Source organism: Monodon monoceros, unplaced genomic scaffold (assembly GCF_005190385.1).
Source record: "Monodon monoceros isolate NGI ecotype Baffin Bay Population unplaced genomic scaffold, NGI_Narwhal_1 Super_Scaffold_10, whole genome shotgun sequence".
NCBI classification, from domain to species: domain Eukaryota; kingdom Metazoa; phylum Chordata; class Mammalia; order Artiodactyla; family Monodontidae; genus Monodon; species Monodon monoceros.
In genome coordinates this window covers 57,581,772-57,593,979 of record NW_021703766.1, presented here as the reverse complement: position 1 = coordinate 57,593,979, position 12,208 = coordinate 57,581,772, and the positions used below count along the sequence as shown (strand labels likewise).

General features: G+C 48.8%; 1 protein-coding gene across 1 annotated transcript in view; it reads left to right on the top strand.

Moving 5' to 3' along the window:
- The window catches only part of ZNF329 (zinc finger protein 329), a 46,090-nt gene that overhangs the window by 30,114 nt on the left and 3,768 nt on the right, over positions 1-12,208 (top strand). Inside the window, exons 3-4 of the mRNA XM_029240750.1 lie at positions 5,920-6,435; positions 7,093-7,177. Of these exons, the coding sequence (XP_029096583.1) occupies positions 6,297-6,435; positions 7,093-7,177 (224 nt within the window). The 5' untranslated portion in view covers positions 5,920-6,296. The remainder of the gene's footprint in view (positions 1-5,919; positions 6,436-7,092; positions 7,178-12,208) is intronic.

The window sequence follows — 12,208 nt, the reverse complement described above, 5'->3', positions numbered from 1 at the left end:
TATCCTTCTAGAGGCATTTAATGGGGGCGGAGGAAAGGGCGATCTCTGGACACCTAGGTTGTAGGTTTTTGTGTTCTACCTTGATTGTTCTCTTCACGGTGTGTTCTAGAGGCCATTCCATGTGTGCATGTGTGTCTGCCCCAGTCTTTTTAATGGCTGAGAGAGAGATTCTGGGCTGTTGAACACATCGTCGTGCTGAGAGGGTGGCATGCCGGGAGGAAGCACGGGAGCTCTGCACACTGCCCCCTTCCAAACGCTGCCCTATTTTAATTTGGTTGTTCCTGAGTTATATCCTTTATATTAAACTGGTAAACATTAAGTAAAGTGTTTTTCTGAGTTCTAGTGAATTTCAACCTGATGGGCCTGCGTGTTGTGGGAACCACTGATTTTGAAGGCTGCTGAGCAGAAGTGTGCATAGCCCGTGGCAGGCATCTGAAGTGGGGACAGTCTTGTGGGACTGAGCCCTTGACCTGCGCTAATTGTAAGCAGTCAGTCTCAGAATTGAATTGTTGGGCACCTTTTCTGTTGGAGAATTGGTTGGTGTTGAAAAAAACTACACATACGGTGTCGGAATTAGTGTCAGAAAAAAGACGCCCAACATCAATAGGGGAAAAAAACGAACCTCAACATAAACCTCACATCTTATACAAAAATTAACTCAAAATTGATGGTTGACTTACATGTAAAAAGCAAAATGGAAGTCCTTGGGACTTATAAACAAAGAGTTCTTAAACGACATAAAAAGCATGATCCATAAAAGAAAAATTGATAACTCGGACATCTTCTGAATTAAAATACTTTGTTCTGCTAAAGGCTCTGTTAAGGGAATACAACTACAGACTGGGAGAAAAGGTTCGCAAACCATATATCTGACAAAGTACTTATATTTAGAATATAAAAAGATCTCTCCAAACTCAACAGTTTTTAAAAACTAGAATATGGGCAAAAGACATGAACAGACATTTCATTGAAGAGGATATACAGATGGCAGATAAACCTGAAAGTATGCTCAACGTTATTAACTGTTAAGAGAACAGACTTGTGGTTGCCAAGGGGGAGGGAGTGGGGAGGAAAGGACTGGGAGTTTGGGATTAGCAGATGAAAACTAGCATATATAGAATGGATAAACAACAAGGTCCTACTGTATAGCACGGGGAACTATATTCAATATCCTGTGATAGACCATAATATGGAAAAAAATATGAAAGGGAAAAAATATATATGTATAACTGAGTCACTTTGCTGTACAGCAGAAATTAACACAACATTGTAAACGAAATATACTTCAATGACATTTTTTCAACAGTTATTAACTGTTAGGGAAATGCAAATTAAAAGCACAGCGAAATGTCACTACACATCTATCAGAAAGGCTAAAAAACAATAACACCAAACACTGGTAAGGATGTGGAGAAACAGGTGCACACATACATTGCTGGTGGAAATGTAAAATGGTCCAACTACTCTGGAAAAGAGTGGCAGTTTCTTTTAATACTAAACATGCGCTTACCATGTAACCCAGCAATTGCACCCTTGGGCATTTACCCCAGAAAAATGAAGACTAACGAAGGTTCACACAAAAACCTGTACACAAATGTTTACAGCAGCCTTATGTGGAATAGCAAAATTTTGGAAACAACCCATATGTCCTTCAGTGATGAACGTTTAAACAAACTGCGGTATATCCTTAGCATCAATGCTACTTAGCAATAATAAGGAATGAACTGAATGGATCTTAAAAAAACTATGTTTGGTGGAAAAAAGCCAGTCTCTAAAGTCCACATACTCTATGATTCTGTTTATATGACATTCTGAAAAATGCAAAGCTATACTGGGGAAAACAGATCAGTGGTTGCCAGGGTTACGGGTGGGGGAGAAGGTCACCAGGAAGGAGATTTTATTTTATTTTATTTTTTATTGGCATATAGTTGATTTACAATGTTGTGTGTACAGCTGATTCAGTTATACATATACATATATCCATTCTTTTTTATTTTTATTTATTTTATTTATTTATTTTAAAAATCTTATTTATTTATTTTTGGCTGTGTTGGGTCTTCATTGCTGTGAGCAGGCTTTCTCTAGTTGTGGTGAGCAGGGGCTACTCTTCGTTGTGGTGCGCGGGCTTCTCATTGCAGTGGCTTCTCTTTTTGCGGAACACGGGCTCTAGGCACACGTGCTTCAGTAGTTGTGGCGCGTGGGCTCAGTAGTTGTGGCTCATGGGCTTAGTTGCTCCACGGCATGTGGGATCTTCCCAGACCAGGGATCAAACCCGTGTCCCCTGCATTGGCAGGTGGATTCTTAACCAATGCGCCACCAGGGAAGTCCTATCCATTCTTTTTTAGATCCTTTTCCCATATAGGTTATTACAGAATATTGAGTATAGTTCCCTGTGCTATACAGTAGATCCTTGTTGCTTACCTATTTTATATATAGTAGTGTGTATATGTTAATCCCCAAACTCCTAATTTATCCCTTCCCCCCAACGTTTCCCCTTTGGTAACCACAAGTTTGTTTCGAATTCTGTGAATCTGTTTGTTTTGTAAATAAGTTCATTTGTATAATTTTATTTATTTATTTGTTTAAAAATATTTACTTATTTGGTTTGCCAGGTCTTAGTTGTGGCAGGCGGGCACCTCAGTTGTGACACGTGCGCTCCTTAGTTGTGGCATGCGAACTCTTAGTTGCGGCATACATGTGGGGTCTAGTTCCCTGATCAGGGATCAAACCCGGGCCTCCTACATTGGGAGCGTGGAGTCTTAACCACTGCACCACCAGGAAAGTCCGTGTATATATTTTTTTTAGATTCCACATATAAGTGGTATCATATGATATTTGTCTTTCTCTGACTTACTTTACTTAGTATGATAATCTCCAGGTCCATCCACGTTGCTGCAATGGCGTTATTTCATTCTTTTTCATGGCTGAGTAATATTCCATTGTATACATGTACCACATCTTATCCACTCCTCTGTCGATGTACATTTAGTTTGCTTCCATGTCTTGGCTGTTGTAAACAGCGCTGCAGTGAACATTGTGGTGCATGTATCCTTTCGAACCATATTTTTCTCCGGATATATGCCCAGGAGTGGGATTGCTGGATCATATGGTAGCACTGTTTTTAGTTTTTTAAGCAACCTCCATACTGTTCTCCATAGTGGCTGTACCAATGTACATCCCCACCAACCATGTAGGAGGGTTCCCTTTTCTCCACACCCTCTCCAGCATTTATAGTTTGTAGACTTTTTGATGATGGCCATTCTAACTGGTGTGAGGTGATACCTCATTGTAGTTTTGATTTGCATTTCTCTAGTAATTAGTGATGTTGAGCCTCTTTTCATGTGCTTTTTGGCTATCTGTATGTCTTCAGGAAGGAGTTTTTGGTACAATGGATCTATTCTTTGTTCTGATTGTGTTGGCGGTTATATAAGTTAAAATTCATGGAACCAAATACCGGAAAATGAGAGTATTGTTGTAAATATGTAAAATAAGCTGTTCGGAGAAACATTTTTTTAAAAATCAGCTTGCACAAAATTACAACCTCATAAACTGCCCTCTAGAAAATTCAGGAATGGGAAGCAGCATCCTGACCCTGGCCCTGTCTACAGGAGTGGCGACACCTATTTGGGGTTTTGGAGGACATCACTCACCCGTCGCTTCTCCTACGTTTTCCTCCGTTTCAGCGGCTCCTGAAGCCCCCAGCATGGCTAGTCTTCCAATTCTGTCAATTCCCTGGATATACAGAACACTTTTTTTTTGCCCCCACATCCCTGTCTCTGTGTCCCCACCTCTATTTCTTTTTTTAAAAAATAAATTTATTTATTTTTATTTATTTATTTTTGGCAGCATTGTGTCTACGTTGCTGTGCGCGGGCTTCCTCTAGTTGCGGCTCGCGGGCTTCTCATTGCAGTGGCTTCTCTTGTGGCGGAGCACAGGCTCTAGGCGCACGGGCTTCAGTAGTTGTGGTGCACGGGCTTAGTTGCTCCATGGCATGTGGGATCTTCCCAGACCAGGGCTCGAACGCGTGTCCCCTGCATTGGCAGGCGGATTCTTAATCACTGCACCACCAGGGAAGTCCCTCACCTCTATTTCTAAGGCTGTGGGTCTCTCTGTCTCTGTTGTCTCCCCGTTTCTGCTTTTCACCTTCTCTGTCTCCATCTCTAGGTCTTCTTATCTCAGGGTCTCTGTTTTCCCATTCGAGGCCTGCCCATTTCTACCTGTCCCTGTCTTGGGTCTTTCTCCACATCAGAGTCTCCCAAGCTCTGGATCTCCCCTTCTCTGAGTCTGTCTTCCTCTCATTCTCTGTGTCTCCATCTGTTGGTCTCCTTGTGTCTGTCCTCCTCAGTATCTCGCTATCTTGGGGACTCCGGGCCTTCTGGTCTCTCTATCTTTGTGTGTGCGCGCCTCTTGTCCTCACCTTTCTCTCCCTCCCCCTCTCTGCGTCCGTGTCTCCTCTTCTATGCCCCAACCCCTGTCTCTGCGTATGAGTCTCTTCTCTTCCTTTCTCCGTCTCTCTCTCTGGCCTTCTCTTGTTTATGCCGTTGCCATGGCATCAAGGACGGCGCAGGCGCAGGGGAGGTCGGACGCCAGGCTAGGCTAGCTCGGCCTCTGATTGGCTGTCTGGTCTGCCGTCGCGTCTTCGCTCTGCCCCCGTCCGCGCCGATAGACTGCTGCCTTCTGGGCGTTGCAGGTTCCGCGCACGCGCAGTCTGGCCCGACGCCATCGCGCCGGGCTCCCGGGCCGCTTCGTCGAAGGAACGCAGGCTGGCGGCCGCGACGTACCGTTCCTGAGGGTCGAGTTGTAGCGGACCGGCTCGTGTACGCGCGCAGCTGCGTTCCGAGGTGACCGGAGCGGGCTTGACGGCGAGGTCTGTGGTGGGCGCTCAGGTGGGAGCAGGGGAAGGTGCCAAGCCGCCCTGGGCTGCGAGCAGGGTCGTCTCTGCCGGTCGGTCGCCCTGCGTCTCTACCCCGTCACCCGGGCGTGGGTTCGGTTTGAGTGAGGTGCCTGCCTCTGCTCTGGGACCTCTTAGGTGGGCGAGGGAAACCGTATCGGGGAAAGGGCAAGAATGGGTCAGCCGGCAACGGACATTGAGGACCACAGAGGATTGTTTTTTGGACCTTTTTAAAATAGTGTCAGATAGGACTCTGCATACCCTTTGTTCAGATTCACCTGTTGGCATTTTATGTTTTGCACACCTCTGCCTCTCTCTCCCTTATGCCTGTCCATTTTCTCCGCCCCCCCATCCCATCATATACAGACCTGTCTCTTAGTTGACTCATCGGAGGACAAGTTGGACAGTTCCACCATCCTTGACTCCATACCAGGGTCTGGTCCCTGTTCCCCCAGCCACCCCAACAACTTCCTGTAGACGTGTCTTCTCCTGCTCCCCAACCAGTTCAGGGCCCGGCGTGACACATTGTTGCTTTTCCTCTGCTTGCTCCTTGGGGCTGTGACTTCCTTAAATTCCTTGTCCTGAGGCTTTTGGGGCGCCCAGGCCGGTCACGCAGGATGTCTCTTGGTTGTCTGTCTCTCCTCGTGAGCGGGTCCAGTGTGCGCGTTCTTGGCAGGGACTGAGGAAGGCAGCTGAGATACTCAAGACGCTCCTTGCTCCACGTGTTTTTCATTCTAAAGGCACCTTTTTCCCCCTTTATAATGAGTGAGTAATCTCTGCGTGAGGCCAGGAGCCGCTGTGAACACCCTGAGTCATCTGATGTGGAAATAGGGGGAGAAGGCGACATGGGGGCAGGGCTGGGCCTGGAGGTGGGAGCGAAGCTTGAGCTCTGCACAGCCCTGTGTGAAGGAGATTTGCCTCCACCCTTCAGGATCAGCTGGGGATGGGGAGAGGGCTGGCCAGGACCTGAACTCCCACTCACAGGCCCGTGCCTCTCACTGTGTGGGTACCTCTTTGTCCCTCTGCAGGTCTGGACTCTGGCTAAGATCCCAGAGCATATTGTCATCCTTGGTCTGTCTCCCTCGGGGCCTCAATCCCGTGAACTCACCCTCCACAACAGGCGCTTTGCATGTTTGGAAAGATGCTGCCTTTGGAGAAAGCGTTTGCCACCCCCAGGAACTCCCCAACTCCCCTGGAATTGCCCACACTGGAGTCAACAGCTGGGGACCAGTAGGAGGGGCCCAAGACCAACCCTGGAAGGGCTCCTGCTGACCCCGAGTTCTCCTGCCTGCACTTCCGGAACTTTTTCTACCAGGAGGTGGCTCGGTCCCACCAGGCCCTGGCCCAGCTCTGGGACCTGTGTTGAGACTGGGTGCAGCCTGAGGTGCACTCCAAGGAGCACAAGATGGAGCTGCTGGTGATGGAGCAGTTCTTGGGCATCCTGCTCGACAAGCTCCAGCCCAGGGTGGTGGCAGAGCAGCCCAAGAGCTGCAAGAAGGCAGCCTGCCTGGTGGAGGACCTCACCAAGGCCCTGGCGGAACCAGGTGAGGTCACCTTTCCAGAGGACAGTATGCCTTTGAGGAATGGGAGGGGATCAGCCCTGGAAGGAGTGACATTGACAGAATGGATCCCAGACCACAGCCAGCGGGTTACCTGAGAGAGTTCAGTTCCCTCATGTATAAGAGGCACAGAAGCTAAACACTCTGAGCTGGTGGAGCAGCTCCTCAGTCAGCAGGGATCTGGCCCATACCACCCTGCCTAGGGGCATCACCCTCATGGTTGCCTCATGGACCAGGAACGCTGCTTGGGTTCCTGCCCTCACATCTGCCTTCCAGATGTAAGGAAGCAGGAGGAAGCAGCCCCTTAAAAACTAAGTAAGTATTCTCGGCACACTTCCGTCTCATTATGGGAAGAAGGGGAGCACTGGGGCTGGGTGGGCAGTCTCCACCACATCTGAGGGCAAGACCTATGGACTGGTGGTAATGGGGCCCTGGAGCCTTGGGCTCAGGGTCAGAAGCCTGGGTCCATGTTTGTCCCCCACCCCCAGCCCTGTGGGCTTACTGTGAACCTCTTGGGCTTACTCTCCCCTTGGGTGGAAACGGGGATGCCATCAAGATCTCCCTTGGGGTCCACCCACAGCTTTGAGCAAGGCGGTGTGTCACAGGGAAGCACGCTGAGTCTTTCCTGTCTGCCATTACCAGGTGGGCCGGCGAGAGCCAGCGAAGACCCGGAACCCAGTAAGACCCAGGCACCCCCGAGACCTGTGAGTGACCAGCCAGCTCTTGGGTACGTGTGGTGGGCCAGGGTCTGTGGTTGGGAAAGGCCAGGAGGGAGACATCGTGCTAGTTCTTGAGGGAGCCCGAGGGAAGCCAGGTAGCTGAGGCCTGGAAGTCTGTGCTGTAATTCCGACTTCACCCCACAGGCTCTGTGAATGTCACGAGTATTATTTTTAATTAAATTCCTCTTCAGAGATGATTCAAATTGTACGTGCTTATCAGAAACAGTGAAAAGCATCAAGGTGTAAAGAAGAAAGTAACAATCTCCCCACTCCCTCACACCCTCTGCAAATCAAAGCAAGGTGCACACCCTGGCATTTGCCCCTTCGTGTTCTTTTGTACATCTCACCTGAGTGCGCACACATCTCACCCATGTATGCACACATCTCACCCACGGGCCTGTGCAGAGGTTGACAGCCCGTTTCCCTGAAAATGATGTCTGTAGCACTGGCTGTTTGCGTGGAGCAACCCCTCACCCACCCAGGCCCCTCCAGGCAGTGGCTCGATATCCAGTGGCATCTCCTCACCTCCATGGCGTTTCACAGGATCCACCGTTCATTGTCCTAGAGTGGGAATTTTGCTGCCGTTAAGGTTTCTGCCTCTTCCTGTAAATATGCAGTGAAATGTCCTCAGACATGTGCCTGGGTGTGGGAAGTTAGTTCTGTTTGGGTAGGGTGGGATCCTCAGGACCATTGGACAAAGGGCATTTCCACGTGGTTTTCCGAAAGTTCTATAGCATATATGTACAGGGTGCCTATTTTCCCACATCTGTGCCAGCACTGCATATTGTTGCTTTTTAAGATCTCTACCAGCCTGATGGGTAGAAAAATGTGTTATCTTCTTTTTGGCTTCTGTTTGAATGTGTAGGGCCACTGCTGAGCTTGAGCTGCTTTTTGCTTTCTTCTTGGCTGTTCTGCTCTGTCAGTTGAGGACACATGTGGGGTCAGTGGAACCCTGGGACCTGCTGTGATGTGACCATGCTGGGGCCTCCCTGACTGGCTGGGGGTGCCCAGCTGTGAGATCTACTCTCCTCAGCTTTGCCTTCCCTTCTCCCCAGTCTCTCCTGCTCCAGACCCCGTGCTTCTGGAACAGGAGAGCATCGGGGAGGAGAAGACCAGAGAGGCCAGGCCCACAAAGGCTGAGCCAAAGGTGGGTGGGTGGGGGCCCACTTGCCAAGCAGCTCACGGGGCTTGTCCCACCCTGTCTTACCAACCTCCCTCCCTCCCTCATCAGTGTGCTGCCAGCTGTCCCAGGGAGGCCAGAGGATGAGGAGTGGGGTTGGGCTGAGGTTCCAGGGCTGGGCACCCAGGCTGCTGCCTCCCCAGGAAGCTAAGGGACGAGCCTGGCCCTGAGCGGTGGGTGAGGCTGGGGGAGTTCTCTGAGACCAGGGGGAGGGCTCTGACTCGAGCCGTCCCACTGCCTCCTGGGGAGTGCTGGCCAGGTGGCCCCTGACTGCAGGCTCCCCCCCAACCCACTTTGTGGTGACTCCATGGCCTCTTCCCTGTCCCTCTGGCTGTGTCAGGTGCACCCTTAGTCCCCCCGAGGGTGCACTGTGGCTGTCAGCGGCAGCTCCCCTCCTCACCCTTCCTGCTGCGTCTGCTGTCCCCAAGTCCCACCTCCCACCAACCAGGACTCCTGGCCTCGCCCGGCCCCCCAGCCAGCAGCTGCCTCCCCACCCTCGTGCACCTTGCTCTTCTGCATCGAGTCTCAGGTTTTGTTGCCCTTGGGCCTCACAGGTCCCTCAGACCTCCTGGGCTGGGCAGAGTACAGGGTCCCTGGCCACGTGGGCCACCTCTAGCCATGTGCTGCCCTGCAGTACATGAGCCTGGGGGGTGTCCCAAGGGAAGCCCTAGGTGGGCAGCACTTGCGGGGAGACCTTTGTGTGGATCTCCCATTCATGGATCTCAAGAGCCATGGCAGGAAGCTCTACACATGCCAGAGCTGTTGGAAAATTTCCACTTCAGCCTGGCCCTGGCCGAGCACCAGAATTCCCATGAGAAGGAGAAAGGCAATGCATTGGAGAGTGCCCTAGGCACCCCCGTGATGCACGTGGAGCCCATGCCAATGGAGGATTGGCAGGCTCCTGGAGAACATGGAAGGTGATGTTTTCCCTGTGCACTCTGAGGCATAGAGATGAGCCACTTTGCTGTAAGTGCCCCCAGAGAAGGACAACTACCTGCCTGAAATTTCAGAGTAACACATTGGGCTCCTTCGAAACCCTTGCGTGGCTTCCTGCGATGTCAGTGTGGATTTAAGTCTGCTTGTTTTCTAAACGAGCTAAGGTAGCTGAAGCACTTAGAACCCAGGAAGGGCCCACATGAAGCCCTCACCTTGCAAACACAGCTGTAAAGATGCTTACCTGTGAGCACAAGCCGCCAGGAGTGAAAGAAGACTCTGCTTTCTTCTCTGACTATTTCAGCACCACCCACACATTGGAACATTGGTCTTTGCAAAGTGTACGAGTTGCCTTAAAGTGTGTGATTGCCAGCTCTTTCTTGAAGTCAGCCTTGTCTGTTCCTCTTGTTAGAACTTCCCAGGGCTGCTGTTCAAGCAGAAATCTTGCCCGCTGTTTTGTTTTTTTCGTAAATATGTGATGGCAGGTTTACTTCTGAGTCCTCAGTAGCGTACCGTTCTCCAGTTTAACTCACATGGGTATGGAGTGGCTTACAAAGATCACAAAAACACTCGGAGCCTAGTAATTGCAGTGTTTTCAAACTATGTCTCATCCCATTAGTGAGTTGAAAAATCAAATTAGTGGGTGGCCACTGGCATTACAGAGCAATGAAATAGAATAAAATAGGTCAAAATTCATAATGTAGTAAAGGCAAATATTGTTTTGTGAAACTTTTCAGCCATACATCTAAATATGAGAACTGGTTGCAATGTAAAATGTATATCTTACTAGGCAGGGAGTGGGGGTGACTGTGATCAAAACCAGTTGAAAACACCAATAAAGGTTGATGAGATCTGCCTGTGTGGGCAAGGGGAACTTAACTCCTTGGGCTACGTAAGGCGATCTTTGAGTTTTGCATTTAATCTCAGGTTGCAGCATTGTTTTCATTGCCTGAGCATAAATTTGACTGCTTTCTGTGGATAGAGAAACTGGTGCCTCTTTCTGTCACTGTGTTTGGGCAGGCAGTCTGTTGTGATGGTGCCCGAATCACGGGGGCTTAACACAATAAAGGATTTATTTCCTCACTCACATCGCAGTCTTGTGGTGGTTGCTGCTGCTTGAGTGTTAGTGGGTTCACACGGAGTGGCAGAGGGTAGCTGTGTTCATAGGGATGGGGGAAGGTAAACCACATAAATGGAAACCTGGAAAGATGGGAATGAGTTCCAACGGGAAGGAGGTGCTTAAATACCTTACGTAATGGACTGAGTTGTGTGCCACCGTGCCCACCTTCCCTCCTTCCCCCTGCCCCCAGCTCATATGTGGAAGCCCTAACCCCTAATTTAGAGATAGGGCCTTAGGGAGATAATTAAGGTTAAATGAGGTCATACGGGTGGGGCCCTAATCCCATGGGACTGGTGTCCTTATAAAAAGAAAGAGCAGAGGTTGCTCTCTCTTGCCAAGTGTGCACAGAGGAAGCTAGGAAAAAAGGTCTCACCAGAAACCAACCCTGACAGCACCTTGATCTTGGAGTTCCAGCCTCCATAACTGTGAGAAAATAAATTTGTGCTGTTTTAAGCCACCTAGCCTGTGTGTTTTGTTTTGTTTTGTTTCGTTTTTTGCGGTACGTGGGCCTCTCACTGTTGTGGCCTCTCCCGTTGCGGAGCACAGGGCTCCGGACGCGCAGGCTCAGCAGCCATGGCTCACGGGCCCAGCTGCTCCACGGCATGTGGGATCTTCCCGGACCGGGGCACGAACCCGTGTCCCCTGCATCAGCAGGCGGACGCTCAACCACTGCGCCACCAGGGAAGCCCAGTGTGTTTTGTTTTTTGTTTCTCATGGTAGCCCGAGCAGACTAATACATGACCCCCCGTTATTATTTGGGTTGATGAGTTTTGTAAATCAGTGTCAACCAGTGCAACTATCTGGAACACAAACAGCCCAGTTGCTTAAGAACTACTTTGACATTTGTGTTCCTTGAACTTTCAATTTCAGGTGTGGTGATTTTTCCTAGAGAATTAGTGGGGAAAAAAAGGAGAAAGCTACATACATTGAGAGGCTGAAATCCTTTCTGGATCTAGGTGGAATACTACAAGTAAAATACATACAAGTGACTAGGATGGCTATTTACATGGAGTTAAATACCCCCAATTACAGAGGAATGATGACTTAAATTTTGGTAGAGCCATTCAAAAAATAATGAAGCATAATGATAATTAAGAAGACTGTAGCAACATGGAAGAAAAATTTCTAAGTGTAGCTCAAGAAGTAGAATACAAATATTTGTTACATTGTAACTATAAAACATGGTGGAATTTTGGCTGCATTTGTTTTTGCTTTTTGAATTCCCTTGGAAATTCTTTATTTACAGCACTTCAATAAAATTCATTTTTCACCATTTTGAAAAAAATCCTCCCAATCATGGAAAACTGAAAAAAAAAAAAAAAATGAAGGAGAAAAAATTTTTTTTCTCATGTTCCCAGCTCATAGGAACTTTTGACATCTCAGTATCCGTCCTTCCAGTCATTTTTCTGTGTACAAGATTTGGTATGTATGTGTTCAGTGCATATATAAAATTTGTGAGCATCTTCATTATAAATGTGTGTGTGTTTCTTGAGTATCCTGAGTGAGGGATCAGTCCAGATTCATTGGGCCTGTTGCTCACACGACTGAGAAGTCCCTCTTTGGGAGGAAGAATTAAAAATTACTAAGATAAAATGAGGTGTTAGGCTTTGGAAGGGGTGCAATAGAGTGAAGGACCTTGGAGTTTCAGCTTCATTTACTTCATGGCCAATCCATGAAACCCGATCCTCAAAACATAATGTAACTCAGGCCTCTCTCAACCAGTGAGCACCTGAGTTTATAGAAAGGACAGTTTCCAGAAGTCTCAGTGAAACAACCAGCTCTCCAGCTCCAGCCTCTGGCCGACAA